General features: G+C 34.9%; 1 protein-coding gene across 2 annotated transcripts in view; it reads right to left on the bottom strand.

Moving 5' to 3' along the window:
- The window catches only part of SMAD2_1 (Mothers against decapentaplegic 2), a 37507-nt gene that overhangs the window by 5879 nt on the left and 8190 nt on the right, over nucleotides 1–23438 (bottom strand). Inside the window, exons 5-8 of one of the 2 annotated variants that reach the window (XM_051208516.1) lie at nucleotides 22288–22538; nucleotides 18870–19115; nucleotides 11949–12231; nucleotides 1065–9878 (exon numbers count right to left, since the gene is read on the bottom strand). In XM_051208516.1, the coding sequence (XP_051075384.1) occupies nucleotides 9755–9878; nucleotides 11949–12231; nucleotides 18870–19115; nucleotides 22288–22538 (904 nt within the window). In that variant the 3' untranslated portion in view covers nucleotides 1065–9754. Of the gene's footprint in view, nucleotides 1–1064; nucleotides 9879–11948; nucleotides 12232–18869; nucleotides 22539–23438 lie in introns of both variants that reach the window. The other variant, XM_051208517.1, reaches the window with a different exon arrangement.

Genomic DNA, 23438 nt, shown 5'->3' with positions numbered 1-23438 from the left:
TGGGATAATCTATGTAGGGTGTTGACCGCGAGGTGTGACTTTGATGTTAGCTGGTTCGTCACATCATTCCCGTCTAACATGAGTAGGCTTCCAATCATTCGACATAGATCATCTATGCTGATGATTTACAAGTATGTTGAATTGAATTAACCACTAAAATGAAATTCTATTCTCATGTAGACAGTTCAATAGTTAACAAAACCTTTTATTTTGTTACCTTGCATGTACAAAGTAGAATAAATAGTGAATTAATAATAATAATAATAACAAGAAATGATAGCATACTTGTTGTATGATGAATGGATTAGGAAATAATGGTACACAGGTTTAATGCACCCTGTACTTTTTATCCACTTAAAGTGAACTATGCATATATGTATGTTATTTTCATCATTCTATTAGAACTATTCAATTGATCATTGAATTCAATCATACAACAGAATGATAAATGATGCATACGGGTTATATATATATATATATATATATATATATATATATATACAGAGAGAGAAAGAAAGAACCAAAATAGTTTAGTGTATAATAAACACCATTATGATTATTTATTTAGATAGTCTTCTTCATTTTTATCATCTTAACATGGATTTCACATTTTCTATGTTTCAATGTTTCATTCGTTTATCAACCATTTTATGAAAATAGATTGTAGTATTAATGATAAGTAAAGAAATAAGTAGTAAAAAGAAAAAAAGGCAAACTAATTTTTTATGTTTTGTTCATCTATGAAATGAAAGAAATGAGAAAAGAGAGAAGTAACATACTAATGTGTATATTTAGCAAAGTTATTTTGGATTGTGTTTTTGATTGGCTTCTGACTTATAGATAGATAGATAGATAGATAATAATAATAATAATAATATTGACAAATAAAAGCCTATTTATCCATAAAAATAGTTTTGAAATCGATTTTATTCAGATATATTTAGGGAGTTTTAATGTCAGGGTGTAACTATCCTATAAGAAGAAGCAAATAAAGGAAAAAAATATTGAATTTATAAGCAGAATTGGATGATAGGTAGTAGTTATACTCAGGAGGCGTAACTCACCCTATTTAGACCTCGTCAGCTGGATATATCTACTTCATTAGTGTTGATGATCACATTGAGACTCGAACCCAGTACCTTTCGCTTCAAACACCTAATACGTTATCGACTGGACTATTTAGTAATGATAGCTGATGGCCCGTGGAACAGGGATAAATCTTAATTCATCTGTAAAGGTTGTTTATTGAATATTCCTGTTGATGTTAAGGATTACAACTGATCAGTCTTTCATAGGATATAAGGATAATGAGCAGGCTGCCTTAACATTGTCAGTAAGTCATAAGGATTTTTCTGAATCAGAGTTAGAAGATTCAAACAACACATAGAAATAAATTTAAAATGTCCAAGTATTTTCGTAAAATTCAAACAGTAGTGCTCAGAACGCAAAAAAACCGGATCGAAAATTTCATTTAACTATCAAACAGTGTAAAAGTAAAAATTCAAATTTTTGCCTTATGTGATAAAAGTTATGCAAATCAACTAGTTTTCATTCATACTTTCTTTGCTCAATGTAATTGATTAATTAAATCTGCTCACTGTTATTGAGCCTTAGGAGTGCTAGAATAGATTAGCATTTCTATACACGACTTCCACATATTTGCTAACACATACGATAATTTGTTGCAAAAAATACAGTTCAGTTTGAAATTGCTTATCAATCTAGTCTGATTCTGAACGATATATAGTAGTAGATAATTCAAGAAATGAATATAAGGAACTTTAAAGTCCTTCTTATTAAACATCGAGAGTGAACTGATGGATCATCAGAGCAATACATTCAATCTAGAAATAACTATGGCTAACTCAATTAGATGATACAAACCAAGAGGAGCTGAGTGAAGTGATTTTAGGCCACTCCTAAAAGAATGGATTACTAAGAGAGGTTATAGATGGGCTTTACAAACAAAATTTAAATTCTGATTTCGGACATCCTGGTAGTTACCACTAATCCACCATTTCAAAGAACTTATTTTGGTTATATGTAAACTTGAAGGCGGCCTGCTTGAATATCTGGGCTACCTGTTCCTCCGATCTAGATATTTCATCAAGTTATCTGTTTTGTTGTTTGTTTTAGCACATCATTATGTCTATTGTGCACACAATCTGTTCAGGCGCGTTTATGAAAAGCTTACAACCTTTCACTATATGGGATACAAAAAGGTACAATCAGCGACATCATGGTGGCCGGCAATATGCATTGAAACGAATGAACATTAATCAAATGTGGATTACCGAACTCCTAACATCTAACTGGTCATCATTCAAAATTTATCGTCACAATCGATCAAGGTATAAGAAAAGGAAACTTGTTGAAATACTTTATGCTGAGAATTCTATGTTGTACCAAAAATATAATGTTGAATAAAGCTTCTAATAATAATAATAATAATAATAATAATAATAATAATAATAATAAAAGTAGGATTCAGTAAACAATCAGTCATCTATAACGTAGGACCAGTCACATATATCCATCAGTCCAAGTTGCCATACAGCATTAGCACAACAAGATCAACACCAAATTCATAGAACTAGTTACTTCAGTGGTGGTAGTATATAAAAGAAAGATTGCATATAAGGATACAGTACAGGAAGAAAGAATTAGTTCGTAGAAAGAAAAGTATAAAGTAATTTTAATCTAATCGTTTACGAGAAGATAAAGAGTGCATACACCGACGCCATTATGATCGATTCTAAGTCATGTCACACAGAGTCTCCAACCATGGGTTACGATAGTCACGCGGACCACAACCAAGTAGTCTGCATCTACCAACATGGCTCAGACCACAAAATAGTGACTTCAAGCACTGACACAATGTTTTAGTTTCGCCAACCCTAATTTTCTTCCAATCATCACCAATACCGGTTAGCATTGCACGTCGTGATACTCGGTGTTCAGGTATACGTGACACGTGACCCAACCATCTCAGTCGATGAAGATTCACAACCTCATCAACTGATTTACCATCATTACCTAATACCCTACGTCTAACCTCACTATTACTTACCCGGTGATCCCAGTAGATGCCAGCAATATTTCCAAGGCATCTGTGGTCAAATACTAGTAGCTTACGAGTATCTTCTACTCCTAATGGCCATGTTTCGTTGCCGTAAATTAAAACAGAACGGACTGCCGCACAGTATACTTGTCCTTTTATTGATAGTCAGATATCTCGCCTTCGCCATAGGTGACGCAAGTTGGCAAAAGCCAATCGAGCTTTTCGAATCCGTGCTGAGATTTCGTCAAACACCAACCCATTAGGGCTGATCAGACTTCCAAGATAAGTGAAGTTGTCGACGCGTTCGACTACTTCACTTCCTATTTTTAGTTCAAGTATTGACGCAGACCAGTCCTGAAGCAACAACTTGCATTTAGAGGGAGAGAAGCGCATTCTAAACATTCTGGCATTGCTGCTTAGTGCCACCAAAAGACTGCATTTTGTCAGCGTCTTTATCAATCAGGACTATGTCATCTGTGCATTCTAAGTCGATAAGTGGACCTTCTGGAAGGAGATCAATGCCTGAGAATTCAGTTGACGAGAGCGTTATTTCCAGCAGTATGTCTGTGATGTAGTTAAACAGAAATGGAGGTAGTGGACAGCCAGCTGAACATCTTAACGTGACTCGCCCATCCTTCTAAACGTCTGTACTGAGAGTAGATAAGTGCCATCGTTTACCGAGATTGTCTCACACTTGACTTCTTAATTCCGGTTTCTTTTATTAATCTGAAAAGCTGTCTTGTGTCACCTACGGCCCCTGCCTTTTCCATTTATTTTGCTTTCGCTGCCCACCACTTATAACAGTCACTCCTTAGACTTTTGGTTAACGTAGATCTGATTGGTTTTCGCTCTTCGTCGTGTTCAGAGCCTGATGGGATGAGTTTATGAGAATCTATCAGTGCAATAGACTTAGTAGAAATTTATTGGTTCTTCGTAACCCTTTGGTTCAAATCACCAATAGGGGGTCGCCATGTTAGACGATGTCTCTCCTTATGTCTAAAATTAGTGCTTGTTAAAAATAAACGATCGTCTAAGCATAGTTGCAACAGATGATCACCATTATCTGTTGGCTGGGCCGGAATACTCAAATACCCACCTAAATGTCTTTCTGTTTGGTTTAAGCTACCTACTTGGGCATCAATGTCACCCGTGACTAGTACTATGTCTGAGTGTTTAGTTTTTGAAGAGGTTCAGAAAGCTTTCTGTAACATTCATCTTTCATTGGCTGCAGTCAATGGGAGCGTAGGCAGAAACGACGAGAAGGCAACGACGTGTGTTCCTACCCTTCTGAGTTCTTGAAGAGCCATTTAGACGAAGAACACATAGGCGACTGTTAACAGGGAACCATTCTAATAGTGCTTGTTCGGCCCTTGTACTTCGTGCTATACCTACACCCGCCAGTCCACGAGAACTAGGCATCGGGTCGCCAGATAGAAAGAGGGTGTATCTCATCGGTTCTTCGTTTTGGCGAGGTGAGGTCAAGTGAATGACCACACTAGGATCCTTTGTGCGTGTTTCGGAGACACAATATTCATGAATGGTACGAGATTCTAGGGTTTTAGCCAAAGAGACCTGCTGGCCGATTTGAGATAGGATGTGTACGTTAAAGGCTTCAATGTGTAGTTTGGAGCGAGGTTTCAGTAGACCTGAGACAGTGTTTTGCGGACTAGAATCGTTGGCCATAGTGGCACTAGAGGAGGAAGTCTAGGGTTGAAAGTCGACGAAGGAGGAATAATAGGAATTGAAGAGGGAGATTTATTATGAATACAGTGGTCTTGAGTGCTGCTAGAGGTATGATGGCGGTTATCACTTCCCGGTTGCTCACATTGTGGAAGGGTTCTTCTAAGGGTACCTGAAAAAGAAAATTTGTTTAGAGTTAGTCTTAATAACCACAGTGCACAAGGGATAACTGCTTGAGGCCGGTCACACACGACCTTTTTGTGAGTAATGTTCGCGTTACCTCCGTACTTGTTGAGCCTTACCGCTGGAGACGGAAATCCGTGAGATAAAGCGAGGTGTATATTTTTAGGGTCGACCGTTTCTAACCCCACCCTTCCACATGGGAAGGTGGCATCGCTGCTATGCTAGTTCTGTGAAGGAAACACCTTACTGCCATCACACATCTGTGCATTTAGAAGTACGACTTTCGCCCTCGGACTTGGGTTTGCTGCTTTTAGTCTTATATCAGTTCAGCTGAACTATCTGGCATGATAGAACCTTGAGGAACGATTGGTTCATTACGAGAGGCAAGTCTGACCATCATGTCAAGGTGGCAGCATATTCTAGATGATTTAATACCGTATTGAAATCACGAGGTGATCAATGTTAGACCAATATTGAAAACCTGGAAGCACTAGACGATAGTTTTGTCCTGGTATAGGACTCGTCAACACAACGCGTCCACATAACATCAATCAGGAATCCAATAAATAAACATAGGTCTCACTCGAACACTTAGCCTCTAGATCATTGAGTTGGCATCCAGCGTTATTAATGTATAACCTCAACCAAACCACAATATCGTGTTACCATCTTTTATTACCTTAAGCAGGTAACTGCCTCACACCCGACACAGTTTAGCTCCACTCGTCACGACTTCTCATTAAAACACAGGGAATTTCCTCTCGAAGTTGATCACTAGTGAGCACATGATAGCTGTGTAAAGTTATATAGATTTGACGAATTTCACTGAGATCACAAAGCAAAACCAAATTCTCCTGATTCCCGATAGCAGAACCATAGACACACACTGCTAACAAGTTTCACATTAAGACAAAACTGATGTCTAGTGCTTTCATATTTTCAGTGACATTCTAACTTCGATCGATCCGTAATCTGCCCAACCCTATATTGATAATTTGATATTGGATCATTACATTTTGGAAAAAAAATACTGTTTTAAGAATGTACTACTTAACACTATTCATTGATAGTTTTTAACAACGAAAAGCAAGGATCTTTTGAATTAAACGATACAGTTGTGAATCTGTTGCAAAACTAGACCAACTTTTCATTTACATACTAATCATTTTGTATTTCCATGGTTTAACACAAGATAAAATCTAGATAATTTAGTATCCAACTGAAAGATGTGTGAGAAAATTTCTTATATTTGGTATACAGAGATATATATTAACTTTGACCTCATCGTTCATGTATTTATCAACTATCCACTACATGTAATAAAAACGACCTCAAAACAAAATTACAAAAAGCATTCATTCGTCTCCATCTAAACAGGAATGAATAAGAGAATAGACAAGCAACAGACATACATAATAAATTGAATATGACATCATTTATAATTTAGATTAATCACACATAACAAATAAAAACTCTAGACGATCGGATAAATTCTAGGTCAAGGTAAACATTTACACACATACATAGTGGGAGGGACATGAATAATTAAATTAAAATAAGCCTAATAGAAAGGGAAGAACAAATACGACTGACGATGTATTCATGTTATTATAACAGCCATGACCTTTCACGGTATAGGTACACAGGCACACACACGTACGTGTATAAGTGACAATACTTACCGTTGAGTAACAAGGACAATTTAGATTAAACAAGTGCAAATTATAACTGATTATTATTTTTCTAGCTTTCTGATGAAGCTGAACTATACCATCGAGCCAATAATAGACGTGTAAATCACTTTGAGATCAAAGTCCAAATATAATATGGAGTTGGGGTTTTCATCAAAGATTAATAAAATTTGTAATGTTAGAATACTTTGTAACGATATATATGAAAGAATATCGTGATACGACAAAATATTCAATAGTCTTTGATGTATTGTGTTTGGTCAAGTGGACAGACATCTCTAGGTTATCTAGCGGTACAGTTCAACTTTACGAAGGATGAAAAGATAAAACCTGGAGAACGGTATATACATAACATACGAAAAATGGACAGTAGGCATTGATGATGAAAATAAATGTCATCAAATTAAATAAATCGTTGCGGAGATTGTTGGATTTCACTGAAATCATAAATCAATCAATGTTAAACGACCAGTGGGAACCTGGAAGCACTGGACGAACGTTTCGCACTAGTATGGAACTCCTCAGCACTACGTATCCACATACCTTCAACCAGGAATCCAACGAACTAACTATGGTCTCACGCTAACACTAAACCTCCAGACCTCCCACCCGACACGGTTCAACTTCAATGGTCGCAGACTCTCACTAGAACTCCGAGAATTCCCTGTCGAATTTAGTTACTAATGAGCACATGATAATTTTCAGCATAAATAAATCAGGTAAACGGCAAAAAACTGTTGCTCTACGGTGCTAAGTTCGTTTATCCAGTTTTCTATTTTATTCAAACAGAACTGACGGAAATGCTTAATTCAAAATTTTTCTTGTACATTGAATAATCTTCTTGACTTACATTTTTCGAATACTTTTTAAACAGTAGATGATGGAAGACAATCACTGCCGTAACCTATGAGGTACAGACGTCAGCTGTTATTAAACTATCATTGGCTTAATACAAAATCATTTTCAATTAAACAATCAAATGATCCACCATATGTTTTCTTATTGTAAAAGACTGGTTTTTCATTAGCGATAACTCGAGATTATTTGAACAGTTTTACTTGTAATGAATATAATGTAAGATAATAAGTAACTCGATTTGTGAAACACTGAAACGTGATTGAATTCGGAGCATAGTTACAATAAGAAAAAATTACTATTAGTTACTTTAATTTGGACTCCAAGACTGTCCCCTGATGTCATAACTGTTATCGAAGTTTCAATTGTTGTTCCGATTGAATATATATCATTATTTAGACAAAATTAAACTTGGTAGATTGTCGACTAATAGACAACTAACACAAATGGTATGGAAAAGTAATTTTGGAGTTTAAAATGAAAATTTCATAAAATTACTGTATAGTGAAAATCAAATGATACAAGTATGCTGAATCAGAGAATAACTGATGTCTATCTAAGTAACAAGTTAGTTTCGACCACGAACATTTGCATGAATAAAACCATTAGCCATGAAATATAACACCAAAGGTAACCATACATTGACACACACAGAGAATAGAGTAAAACACTGACGCAAAAGTTACTCGATATCTCTTAGAAATAAAGTATAGTACAACCTAATAAACAATTTTAAATTTCTTTATCAATGTTATATTTATTATCAGGTTGAAAAGGAACTGAAACTAGGTTAATATATTTATATATGAGCCAAAATGACTTGTCGTACGTATGTATAGGAGTTTTCAAGTAATAGAACAAAAAATATTTAACAAAACATCGGGCTAAATTAATTACAAACACTGGATAATATTCATTATTATTATCATCAACTGCCGCCCCTACTGATTAAAAGCGGATATGAAAACAAGCAAACAAATCGCTGACAGTTCACTACGCATTAGACATAAATTTAAAAAAGGCGAAAGTTCAGTAATGATGAAAAAGAAAGATGACCAGAACACGTAAAGATTCTTTAAAAAGTACAGTGAACAATGACCGACAACATTTCTCTCAAAAATGGATAAAACCCAACAATAAGTAACAGAATCGTCATGGTAGTTGATTCCCAACTAAAAATGCTGAATCTCAACAGGAAAACTTTATAATAATTAATGAGTGGGTTATAAATCATATATATATATATATATATATATCATACAGAAACCCATGTGAAACAGACCACCACTAACCGGGTAGTTGTTAAAGATAAAATAAGCATACATTAATAGTAACAACAATGATAATAATAATAATAATAGTGACGATATTCAGTAGCATACAAAAAACCCAGTGGAAAATTACGGCGCTCACTAATGAGGAAACAAAACAAAAGAATTCCCGTAAAAGAGACAATTTTCAATCAACCATTTAAACATGTACACCTGCTAACAAATATAACGATGAAGATGGTGTTGTCGATAATGGACATAGGATAAACGGATACAATTGTGTTATTCTTAAAAACGAGACTACTGTGCAAGACATTATTCTCAACTGAGGAAGTATGATACAAATAAAATGACAATGACAGTAACAATAAGGGAAAGAACTATTTGTCTGAACATCATTACTGACATAAAATGAAGTAAATAAAGTACCTGGTGTTACAAAAAACCAAAGAGGAATTAAGGCAGTAATAAATAAGCAGAGTAATATGTTAATATGAAGAGAGAGTCTACAAACAACATGGAATGATTAACTACACAGAAATGAAAAACATCAATAATAATAATGCGTAGAATTTCTTATTTACGTTTTCAAATTAAAAACGGAATAAAGGAAAATGGTTGACAATCGGGAGGCTAAGTTGAAGGAGGTAAAGAAATACATAATCAATGTCAAATTGTCATCAATGAATATTTGGCATTAATCTAACATTATAGACTTGCATTCAGAAGGATTAAAACATTTAAAATAATAGTGACATAATAATCAAGTGACAACATACAACTGTAATTGAGGACAAATTGAACTTGGATTAAAGTTAGAAGTGTCGTCGGCAGCCTGAAATCCAGTGAAAAGAATAACAATAATATTAATAAGTATTCAGTAATTGTTTTTATTTTTATTTAGGAGGTATTCGAAAGACGTCGGAAAAGATACTATTGACAAGAGATAATTTATCCTGAACATTAACAGTTATCATAACAATAATCAATAAATAAGGGATAGCTTCATCGGTTCAACTGACAGATGTGCAAGGATGATCTGGGGAGCCCATTTGACTAAGGACACGATCAAGCCATTGTAGAGGTCCATTTAAATGAATTTCAATCCAACACGGAGTGCTAGTTACAGTTTGTCGGCTGAAAATAAGAAAAAATTAGGTAAGACAGTAGGTGAATACACACAAAATGGTGACGCCGCACACACAGAGGGTAAGTCAGTAAAGGAAGGATAAAACATTATCAAGCCAAAGAGAAAAAAACCGAATAATGAAGGCGAATAGTCGGTGTAGCTGTAGGCAGATATTAGAAACTAAGCTGATTATTTTTAGACAATATGTCTTTGCCTATCTCAAAACTCTCATTAACTTTTTACAACATATAACACTTAACAACATACGTAGATGTGATCGGCGAAGTATACGGGAAAATCCGTTTTCAACCTGAATAGTGCTTACAAGATCACATACTTAGGAAACAAGTAAACTAGCTATCCTCAAAGAAGTATAGTTTAGTACAGATATTTGAATTTGATCATGAATTCCAGCTAGTCAATGATAGAGGAATTTAGTTAATGAAAATAAGATGACGATCTATATAGCTACCATACTACTCAATGATTACACTAGAAACAAAGAGGAGGTAGTCTACAATTTATGATGTATACACCTTAAGTAAAACAACAATGAGTATTATTTAAACGAGTATTTGATTTAAAATTCAATCGTATTTTGAACAAACAACATAAAATACCGGTCATGACAGTCTTCTTAAAGAAAGTTAAAGATCCAAAGATCAAGACTTTTTATTTGAAATATTAAACAAATTACTATTAACAAAATTTGCATTGTATAGTTTTACTTATTTATTTTTAAATAACATTGAACTAATTTTGATGTGAAAATTGCTTAGTACAATATAGTACCAAAAAATGTTTCCACACAAAAGGAAAGAATAAAGTTAAGGGTAAGTGAATGAAGTGAAATTGTATGAAAATAATAACAAGAATAAGAAATCAACAGAGATTTCCCTAAAATCTATTGGCATTTATGACTTAATTTTGACAAGTCTTTGTTGGTATATATGGATTTTGAGTTTATCTCTAGAAACCTAAGGAAAGTATGAACCGAACACAGATAATCATCAGAAATCCTCAATCACAGAAAACCAAACTTGTCAAGCACGAGTAAGAACTACTTACAATGAAGTATTAAACATCCAGTTCTCTATGAACAGTAGTGTTTAATTCTATCTCCCGCTATACACAGATAGGTCTCTTCTATCACTAATAATTATGTGGTGTGTCGACAGATATAAATAGCATGTAACATCAATCGGAAGTTAAATGACTGGAGGTAGAAAGTTAAGAAAATCGAAGAAAAAGAGAACGATAACAGAGAATGATTGGTGTGAAAACGAAAGAACAATGAAGTCTGAGATGATTGATTGACATTTTGCAAATGAAGTATTTACTATATGGTTCTCAGATTTTACTAAGATGCCCTGTAACTATGTGTTTAAATACATTTGGCCGTCCCCGTTTGTGTTCTCGGTCACTACAATTACACTCATACAGTCATTAAAAAAGATGATATAGTGAACAGAAATTACTACAGTGGCATTAGTGTGCGAGTGATTGACACCCAGTCGTCCATAATGCGAAAAAATAATTCTATCTGGGGGGGGGTCAAAAAACGAATGAGATTAGTAGTGATGGTCTTGTAGATCTGGGAAGAGACAGTCATTTAAAACCAATCATACTCGAGATTTTCAAGAGTTCCTATCGGTGTATGATCCTTAAATATCAGACATTAATCCAGGTGCTGTAAATTCGTGTGGCAAAATGAAGTAGTTTATTCGCAGGATCCATATTCTTTAACTCCAACTTTATGTGTGAGAGGGCAACAACACTTAATATGCTAAGGAATACCTTACAGCTTCCATTCATTAGTATAACCAGGAGTATGATATCGTTATTGAACCTTAAATCGATTCCGTTTAGCAAGTGCTGCCCTCCTATCAGCTTGAAGGAACAAGATTTCTAGCCAAAACAGTCCTGCTGAATTATCACGACAGGTGAAATCAACCACCATGTCATGGGTATCAGATATGATCTGGTCAAATAATATCAACAGATCTCATACACATAAAATATACCTCATGTAAGATCACTTGAATATTGTTTAATATTGCATAGGATACTGAACATACCGATAATCAGCACCCCATCCTTTGACAAAACTCATTCGTATAGTACACATATTTGTTAGTGAATAAACAGCTTCAAAACCTTTAGTTACATTCTCTGTAAGAAGATTAGCAAATTCTTGATTATTGAATATTTTTAAATTACATCCAGGTGGAATTTTACATACAGTTGCTGGATGCCATTTATACATATAATTGCAATTAGGAGATTGTACAAATATAGCACTGTCACTTAAACATTCTGCAAACACTTCACCGCCAATATAATAAAGTTTAACACCTTTACCTATTTCCAAAGAAGAAGAATGAGAAAAGATAGTAGTAATTAAGACAAGGAACAATAAACATGAAAAAAATCAATTTATCGATCGTCTACATTCACCAACCAATATAGAATATTCATATAAATCCGTCCCAATAGTAATATTGAGTATGAATACCTCTGGTATTATGGAATGAAAGAAATTGAATGAATGTAATCAAATATGCAATCTTTTGTAAAATTTTATTTATAATAAAAACTATTATAATTAATCATAAATTTACTGTTAAAATTGAAACAAAACTGTGAGTTAACAATCCGCAACACCACAGCTACGTATTAGTTCGAATCCCGGTCTAACTATTTCAGGAGGGTAGTATTAATAGCTCGTATAGACAAAAATGCTGTTCAGAGCCACGTAAACGAAGGTGTACATTGTAAATGTCATATAAAAAAAGACTGAGTAGTGCTAATAGTTCCTTTCGAGCGTTTTCAAATTACTGTGCATTACAAAGCAAAATTACTCACAGTAGTGAACCCATCCCAACTTTATTGACAGAACTTGATCAGTATCACGTAACAGATAATATGAAATCCGTTTACTACTCACTTTTATAGAAGAACTGAATAGCTAACTAATAACATATTTCATTGTGATAGTGGTTAATACGGATTCGACTGTCAGTTGCTTGAAGAGTGCAAACAAAAATTACTGAGGTAATTTTAAATAGCATGAAATCTAGACACAGGGCATCCTAGTGATCGGCTCCAACTACCAAACAGTGCTAGCATTAATTACATGACAGTAACCAAGACAACTAAAAGCTTATTATTTTACCATACTAGCCATTCACATTTAGAAATCTATGAAAAATACATTTTATACAATAAAACAGTAATCTAGTTAGTAGAATTGCATATTATCTAAACAAGGAAATCAAATATTTTGAATGTAAAGTAATTTTGGTAAGAGTGAAATGATGATAATGAACTTTGACTTAAGTTGATTTTTATTACTTACACTAATAATTTATAATCTCATAAAGAGAGAAGGGCAAACTACCTACATATACGTCTGAAATAACTTTTTTTTTTAATTAGATTTTAAACTTCTTATATATATATCAATCACTACAGGTTGAGAAACTAACCAATAATAACAGTTACTAACCAAGAGTAAATTTTAAAAGAAATTAATATTAAATATAGCTTAAATGAAAACCAAATAATTAATAGAAATGTATTATACAAGTAACAATAGATACTGGTTACTGTGTTATAAATATACATACTAATAATCTATAAATAACACACAACAGATATTGGAAAGTAAGCTTGGCAATTAAAAATGTCATAAAAAAGAAACAACGATACACGACTATTATTATTGTTTTATTTAGCCTAGAAAACCTTCCATCACTTAACTATTTCGATCGTAAATGACTCCATTCACTAGCACACACACACACGCGCACATGTATGTACGTACACACACACACACACAACCATTAACTTCAAAGGACACACTGGATAGTAAGCTTGACCTATAAATCGATTTATATTGACATACATATTTTTCAATCACATTCCACTCCTCATCGATCTGTCAGAAAAATCAATAAAAACAGTAAGTACCAGCTTTAGGATGTCGATTTCCCAACTTTACCCACCACCCAGTTCACATTTTGGGTAGAAGTAGAAAACTTTTGTTTTGTTTTGTGTCGTAGAAACAGGATAGCGAGAGGCAAAAAAAAAGATGAGAAAGAAGTAAGCTAAAAATGAATTCATCAAATAAACTATTTGTTGTTATCTCTTTATATGAAATCGAATTCAACCGACTGAATGTGAGAAAAATCAATGTGACAGTTGAAGATGAAAAAAAACTTCCGAAAGCCAAACAACAACAATAAACAAGGAGAACATTAATTGAAGTGTTGGATCATTAATTCATAAAAACAATTCGAACATTTTAAATGTTCGAATAAACATGTAAATGAATTTTGAATCAATGTTTGTCAAGCACCATAATTTATTTGAACACATGAATATTGGTACAAGAGAGCGCCAATATATATGCGCCACACAAAACAATGAGAATTTGAAGAGAAGTAGAAAAAAAAACTAAGGAGCGCAAAAGAAAAGGAGAACAATAACGAAGAGATTGGAGTAAGGTAGTGTGGTAGTAACGAGGGAACGAAAAGGTACAATCAGAAGAAATCTTTCAGGTAAAGGAGACACAACCACTTTTTATGAAGAAAGTAAAAGAAGGTTACAGCAGGATCGCCACTGGCTTCTATTCTGAGCCATATCTGATAACGTCTCTAGCCACTGTGTAGCACCATCTCTCAGACCCCAACCAGGGAGTCGTGAAGGTCCAATACAAGCCAGCTCTTTGCAGCTTTCTTTCATACCACGACACCAAGTCATGTACTGACCACCTCTCCTCTTCTTCCAACCAGTCCCAGAGTCGGCAAATAATGCATGACGTGGAATTCTCTGGGACGACATTCGTAGAACATGTCCAAGCCATCGAAGTCGGTGTTTCAAGATGGTGACACCAATTGAATTATCATCTCTGTGCCCGAACACACGATGCCGAACCTCTGCATTACTGACATGGTGTTGCCACTGAATGTCAGCAATCCTTCGGAGACAGCGATGATCGAACACAGAGAGTCGTCTAACGTCCTCAACTCGGAGAGACCAGGTTTCACAAGCATAGAGCAAAACTGCTCTCACCGACGCGTTGTAGATCCGACCTTTTACAGCCAGACTAACATCACGAAGGCGCCAAAGGTGGCCCAGATTGGCATAAGCCGCTCTGGCTTTCACTATTCGTGCATTGATCTCATCACTCACACCCCCACCAGCACTTATGCAGCTACCCAGATACACGAACTTCTCAACTACGTCTATCTGCTCACCAAGCACTATAAACGCTAACTATCGTTATTGGATCTTATATTTAATTTATCCTTGTATTTCAGTTAGCAAGCACTATAAACACTAACTAAAATACAAGGATAAATTAAATATAAGATCCAATAACGATGTTTCAAGATTTATTCTCAAAGATTTAATATGACTAAGGATGAAGCAAAATGTAATCTCACCCTGAAAGTATTCACACATTAATAAACATTTACAGTTTGTTACTGAGAAATTATATTGCAAGAGGAAACTCCACCGAGAATACTGTTTATTCTAGTTCAAGCACAAAAATATTGTGACACTTCTTAAAACCAACTATAACCATTACAAATGAATAAAACACTTATCATTTTGGATCAAATTACCTAACCTGGATAGCCTACTTGATTATTCATAAGAAGCATATACGAGCAATGTTTGCATTTAAAATATGCCATTAAAAAGTTAAGACGTTTATGACTTTGCTAAACGCACAATAAAAAAAAACATTAAAATTTCATTGGCTTATTATAAATTATCTAAGTTTTACAGTCTATTCCTACAGGTTAGGAGTAATGGGTGCAAAATCTTCACAAAAGTAACGTGGTGGTCAACATGTACTGCTTATTTAAAATTGATAGTAACAACTGGTAAATGCAAGGTTTTTAGTTCATCTAAGTAACAAACAGCAACAAGCCCAGTGTCAGTGAAGCAATCTATAGATTTGATAGTAAGTTTACCAATGGCTAATAAAAACGCAACAATATTTTATTAGGAATATTTATTGCATTATCATTGATCCTACTATTCAGTGCTGTTTAGTCAGCAAGTAACCGATCAACTTAACGAGGGATAAAAAAATAAATAATAAATCACCTAGTCTGAAAGATATAGGCTTAACTTATCGTAAAGTAAAGCGATTGTCGTACACGTCCTCAAAAGTGAGTTACGCAGTGGATGATAACAATTAGTGTGTATCTGCTACTACTTCCAACATATTTTGTGAATTATTTCGAACACGTGTAAGATTAAGTTGAGAGGAATAGCCCAACTTGATCACTTCCCCTTCACTTTCTATCAAAATCCTTGGACAGTGTAAACTGAGGAATGTTGTGTTTATCGAACATCTCAGTCAACAGAGTTTAGAATCTTTCTGTATTTAAATTACATTACTTAAATTTCTGAACTTAGTCACAATTGTAAATTAACATTGTAACGCGAAATTTCGGAAGCAAGATACAGAATAGATGAATCTGCTTTACTACGACTGAATGCGAACTATATCACCTAAGGCCTTCACAATATTTGATCATGACTATCGCGCAGACCACAACTAGGGTATAGTTTATCTACTACATATAGTATCTGACATTCTGAGGGTTTCTTCATGCTAACTTATTACTGAGCTAATATGTTTATTGAAGAAGGGATTAGAGTAGCACGTATAATACCAGTCATATATAAATTACCTCAGTAGATGGGGGTTTATCAAAATATTGTCAAGGATTATAAACAGTAAAAACATCGACTGAGCCGTATCGTTGTAAGAAATAAGGTTTTAATAACAAAATGATTATTATCAGGAGGTTTTGTGGAGATTTTAGTAATTTCAATTGTTGAGATCATGAGCCAAAACCCCTTTCTGATAATTATCAACATATCATTCACTAGTGACTGGCTTCAAGTTGTATATCCTGGAGTTCTAGTGAGAGGCAGTAACCAGTGGAGTTCAACCGGGTCAGTTGTGAGACAGTAACTCACTGATCACAATGGTGGATGTGTCACTAAATTTCTTGGATTAGTTGAAGTTAGACATTAACACTGTTTCCCGACCGAAGCTGCTACCTTGACGCGGTAGTCGGGCTTGCCTATCGTGATGACCCAACCGAGCTATATTGGCTGGAACATATGTTCCTGTAGGTTCTACCATGCCAGGCAGGTCGATTGGTGAACGGTAAGACTAAAAGCAGCAACTCAAGGTCTGAGGGCGAAGTCGTACTGCTGACTGTAGAGAGGTGTGACAGCAGTAAGGTGTTTCCCTCGGACGACCAGCATGACAGCGATGCTGCCTTCCCACAAGGAGGGGTGGGGTTAGAAAAGGTCGACCCTAAAAATGTCACACCTCACCTTACCTCACGGATTTCCGTCTCCGGCGGTAAGGCCCTTTGAAGAACGGAGCTAACACGTCAAAAACCTTCCACAAAAAGGCCGTGCGCGACTGGCCTCAAGCAGTTGTCCCTTGGGCTCTGCGGTCACGCTCCCAGGTCTTTAAGACCAACACTAATCCAATTTCCTTTTCAGGTACCTCAAGAAATACCCTTCCACAGTGTGGGCAGCCCGGAAGTGATATCAGCTCTCATACCCGTAACAGCGCACGAGACCAAGTTGATCACATCCAAATCCTTCCTACACCTCCTAATACCTCTTTTATCTCCACGACTAACCCTTCTCACGTCCTTTATTCACCTCGCACCGCTAGGGTAAACGATTCGAGTACGCGGAACGTTATTTCCGATCTCCTGGAACCACGCTCTAAACTACATATAGGAGCTTTTAACGTACGAACACTGTGACAAATAGGACAGCAGGCTTCCTTAGCTAAGACTTTAAAATCCCGCGCCATCTATGTGTGCTGCGTCTCCGAAACGCGCATACAGGATCCGAGTAGCGTCATTCACTTGACCTCACCATGCCAAAATAAAGAACCGACTCGATTCACACTTCGTGTATCTGGAAGCCCTGATTCTGCTTCCCGTGACCTCGCCGGCGTAGGTATAGCATTAAGTCCTAAGGCAGAACTAGCTCGCTTAGAGTGGATCCCAGTAGACAGTCGTTTGTGCGCTGTCCGACTAAACGGAACAGTAAGGATCCGGAAAGATAGGGACACTCGTCGTTGCCTCTTCATCGTCTCTTCCTATTCTCCCACTGACTACAGCTGAGATGTAAAACACGAGTTTTACAGAAAGCTTTCCGACCTTCTCCGAAAAGCTAGGCGCTCTGATGTAGTAATAGTGGCCGGTGACTTTAACGCTCAAGTAGGTAAACTAAGCGATGGGGAAAGACACCTAGGTGGATCTTATGGTGTCGTGGCTCAAAGAACAGATAATGGCGACCGTCTGTTGCAGCTATGCTCAGATAACCGCCTGTTCCTTGAAAATACTAACTTTAAGCATAAGGAAAAACATCTTTTAACATGGCGACCCCCTAATTCGTCCCAACGTTGGACCCAAATAGATCACATCGCTATCAGCCACCGATGGAGGGGTTCGATAGAAGACTGTCGCTCATTCTGGAGCACATGCTTAGATTCAGATCATGCTCTAGTGCGAGCGCGTATTTGCTTGCGTCTTACTGGACGTAGGAAAGACGCTGTAAGGAAACCTCTTAGGGTCCTGTTTAGTGATAGTCAAGCTAAGAGTATATTTCAGGAACAACTAGGAAAACAGTTAGGCAGACATGTATGTGATGCCCACCCCGATGCAGCATGGAATGATATCCGAAAAGCTGTGGAAATAGCAGTAATATCTGCTAGTAAGGTAAACCAGAAGGTTAGGGAGCAACACTGGATCTCTACGTACTCATTAGTAACTTGAAGTTATTATTGTAATAGATAATTATATTATGCATTCTCATTACTTGCTTCGTTTGTGTTGATCACAAGTACTAAAAAAACACTGGCAAAATTGTCTATAGTACTAAGTAATACGTTATATTTAAACATACAAATATCTAGTGTATTATAGTCAACTTACCAATATGCCTTCTAGTTAGCTCAATCTGATGTCCTCTATTCACATTGGATAATAGACCTAAACAGAAACGATTATGTCTATTTGGATCGGTGAAACCGTCAACAGTTAAACATGGACTAGAACAATGAAATGTATCTCCAACACGAGTATTCATTTCATAATAATATAATGAACACCAATATTCAGGTTCTTGATAAGCTACTGAAGTCATTTCATTTCCATCAATAAGAACATCACTTAACATATCTGGAAAAAAAATAAAACACACAAATGAAAGACTCACTAAGGAAAAAGACTTTGTAGTCTATATAGAACTTTATATGAATAAGAAGAATGGAAAGACTGACATTGTAGAAGATATTTACTAACCTATGCTAAAATAATACGTATATGTAGGCTAATATCTACATGAAAATTATTCAGACACATTATAGATGAAAGTGAGAAAATAGCTTATCAAGTAACTGCTTTCAATGCAGCATATAGACTTATGAAACTTGTGTGATGAAATTGTTTCCGCCCCCCCCCACCTCACCCCCCGAAAAAGTATCGTTCTTAATTAAATTTGATGATTTTAATCGTTTCTAATTTTCATGTTGTAATACTATTTTCATTTAACTTTTCTGATTTTTTTTTTGTATGCTTAATTTCAATTTCTATGTAACTTAGTTTTTAAATTGTCTAATGACATTCCTGGACATTTTATTTTGTATTTATAGTTAAAGAGAAAACAAACATTAATCTCTAATAGAAATTAATCTTTAGTTTTGTGAAAAATCAATAGCTGGAAAGAAAGTAGAATTGTTTAAAGGTTTATTGGTTACGTTCATTTATATTCTAGAGAAAACATGATATGATTTATTAAATAGGTTAAGTTTACACATTAATATACTTTGTTCTACTAGAATGTTCTTACGACAAAAAAAATTTCAATATAAGACTGGAAGGTGTGTAATATATTATGCATTTATAGTACTATTTTTAAGTACTTCAAAATCATGAAGTGAAGGATTTTATTTGAAGGTAAGCAATCTTAAGTATAATGGAAATCGTTATGTTTACATTCGCTAATTAAATCTGCTCGGATTTAACCCCAATCGTGTAAATACAGTCAGTCATAATCAACGTAAAGCCTGGAAGAAAATTTGTGTCAGTACGTGTTTCCGCACCATATCACTACAACGAAATGAAATTCGTATGATGAATAGCATAGAGAACGACAGAATTATGGTAGTAATGATAGCAAGAAAGATTAAACGACGAGACCTCAGTTCAAGAATACGGAATAAAATCTATATGAAAGGAGTGTAAATACAATTACTGTTTTTTTATTGCAATGAAATTTAAATGTCTTTACGGTAAATGAACTTGACTGTTGTATAATATCGAAACTGTACAGAATCAAATGATTGGTAATGTTAAGTACTGTAAACTATTTGGTGTAAACATAACAACGTAATTACTTGAACAACTCAGACCTTACATTTGCACACTTAGAAGGTTGAATTTATTTAGGGAATAAGGGGGCAGTTTGTGAACTTAATTGAAAATAGCTGTGCAATCCTTTTTTCACATTTTTAATGACTCTTCGGACTGCTATTGTATTCCTGTCATTACTATACCAGTTCTTGAACTTTTCATACATACAAACAAAACTAATATGTCTCAACGTATCAATGAAATCATGAATCAAATTTAGTTAGACCACCATTGAGAACCTGGATTAACTGTACGGGCGTTTCGTCCTAGTATGGAACGACTCAGTAGTGTGCATTCGTACGATGAATAAATATTTTACCAAACTACCAATTAATTATGAAAACACGTAGCTAGAAAACATGTTCAAAAAATATATACACTTACATAAATAATAACTGAAGTCATCTATAAAAGTAATTACATACATATGCAGACAAGAAACTTTAGTACACATTGATGAAACTATTAGATATCACAGGTTGAAATCATGAGTCAGTTGAAGCTAGACCACCATTGAAAACCTGGACGCACACTGCTGAGGAGTCCCATACCAGGACGAAACGGCCGTCCAGTGCTTCCAGGTTTTCAATGGTGGTCTAGCTTCAACTGACTCATGATTTCAACCTGTGAAATTTCTAAAACTCTCCACAAAACCCATTCTGATATTAGATATCAATCGAAATTCTCAAAAGAGAATGTAAACTTTCCGTTTAAATTCATTTATCACTAGCTCTTACATGCCAACAAATATATATATATGCGCGTACACATGTTTCATGGACTATAAATTTCTTACAAAACGATTGAATTGAAATTCTACTGATCAACATAATTCAATCATCATTAACATTCTCTTATACCAATGACGAGAATCTACACACGAAGTATATCTCTCCCACCTAAATGAACATGTGGTCTGGACTAATTACATATGCAATAACACGACAATAATAATAATTAGTAGATAAATACCTAAATATTAAAACGGAACTATATAAAATGTTATGACATATCTATGAGTAGAGAATAATAATAATAGAAAGCTAGGGAAGCTAAAAAAAGTAATTAAGTCACAAGAAAAAGGTGAATACACTGCAGAAAACCTACATGACAACTACCAAGTGTACTTTTTAATGATATTTTTATATTACAGGGAATGAATCATAGTTAATTATGGGATGGAAAGATGACATTTTTTTCAATTACGCAAAAAATATACATTAAACACACAATTCAGTAACCACCTATGAGCTATGAAATTAAGAAGTAAAGATATATGTTTGTTGGGTGAGAGGCTATTTAATACAATTTAGTAATAACCAAATAAATCTTGATGTACTCAGCTAAACGAATCAGAATAGTTGAGTTACGGTTTGGACCTGCGGCATGATGGTTTGAAGTGGAACACTTTCACTGCTATATAATGGTCACAGTGAACAAAAGAAATGTAGTAGTGCTATAAGCCATGTACGACCCCTTGATCTCTGTAGCCGCACTATAAGGTCTTCAAGACTACTACTAAACTAGTTTACTTTCGAGATAAATTAGTTTTCTTCCACAATGCAGAAAGTGGTTACCGACCACACACCTCTAACACCATTCGAGATAATCTTGTTACATGACACTACTGAAAGTCATGTGTAGCACTGCGTAATTTAATGGTTAAAGCATTCCACTTTCAAAATCAGTAGATAAATGGTTGAATCCCCTGCATCATCTACTTCAGTTTAGGCGGTTAAGTAGTATCGCTAGCTCTCAAAGCGAACAATGTGACTCAAAGCTGAATACATAGACTTGTACTCAGTAGTAAATAAGTTAAATTAATTCACACCAGTTACATAAAAACTTCTGAACAAGATTTACAATTAAAAGTTAGTGAATGAAAAAAGTATGAAAGCTTATTCACATTATCATACAAACTATACGCATGAACACACACCTAGATCCATATTGTCATCTTCACTGATACAATTTTCTTCAACTGATGACAATGTACCAGGAGAGTTTATTGACGGGCCGGCACCAGCAATACTAGGAGCTTTCTGAGTTGTAGATGAAGAAACTGATGATGATTGACCCATAAAACTTGAACTCAAATTATCAGCATTTGGACCTAGGCACTGAGAATCGTTAGAACGATCTTCTTGGCAAGCAGACACAGGAATTGGATAATCACCCATACTAAGTGACCTAAAAAGTTATGATATTAAAAAAAGTTCAATGGTATATTTTTAAAGGCAAAAAAAACTTGACACTTCAGATAATAATTATAGAAGTTACGCAAGAAGCATACTTAACGGTTTAGATTGTTGGAAAAAAAGGCAACTTTGTCAAACACTTATACTTCCTCAGTAAAATATAAGTTTTTGTCAAAGAGAATTAAACTTAATTGAATTGTATAGATATAAAGAGATCAAAGAACAACCTAATCTTCCCAATTACTGCTTATACTCTTACCGCCTCTACCACTACAGGATTTGAATCGACAACTGCATCTCTGTGCTAATGTGGTATGGCAACTCGAACTGATGTATGTACTTACGAAGTTTTACGTTGTTACTGACTGCATTAACTAAAATTCTGTTTCGTTAGTGAGAAAAATATTAAATTATTTGGTAAAAATATATTATTCCAAATAATTATCGAACTTGAAGAAATTTAGAATTTCTGATGAACTAGAACAACATAAATAAAGCGGAGATTATAAGTGACATGACTCAAAACTGGTTACAATGTTGTAGATGTTTTATTCATTTGAAGTTTAATCTTCAAATTCAATATTTTCTACATTTTGTTTCTATTTACGATTGTACTGATTTATTTTGACACTTGTTTTTTAGATTTGTAGTTTCCTCTAAGTCTATCTCTCTGTGTGTGTGCTAATATGAAAATGGGAAACTTTGATTCAGTAAACTTGTCTTATATCTTATACTGTTTATGGTTAACAACTGACTTAAAAACAATAGATTATTTGCATACCACAGCTTCGCATTAAAATTGATCAATCTACAGAACATTCGATTTACTTTACATGAGAATTACTATTCAATGGAAGTTCATATGAATGTAAATGAAAATCATAGTCGAAAA

The sequence above is a fragment of the Schistosoma haematobium genome, chromosome 1, assembly GCF_000699445.3.
Source record: "Schistosoma haematobium chromosome 1, whole genome shotgun sequence".
Classification (NCBI taxonomy): Eukaryota; Metazoa; Platyhelminthes; class Trematoda; order Strigeidida; family Schistosomatidae; genus Schistosoma; species Schistosoma haematobium.
Note: the sequence above shows the minus strand (reverse complement) of the source record. Positions and strands in the feature narration are given on the sequence as shown.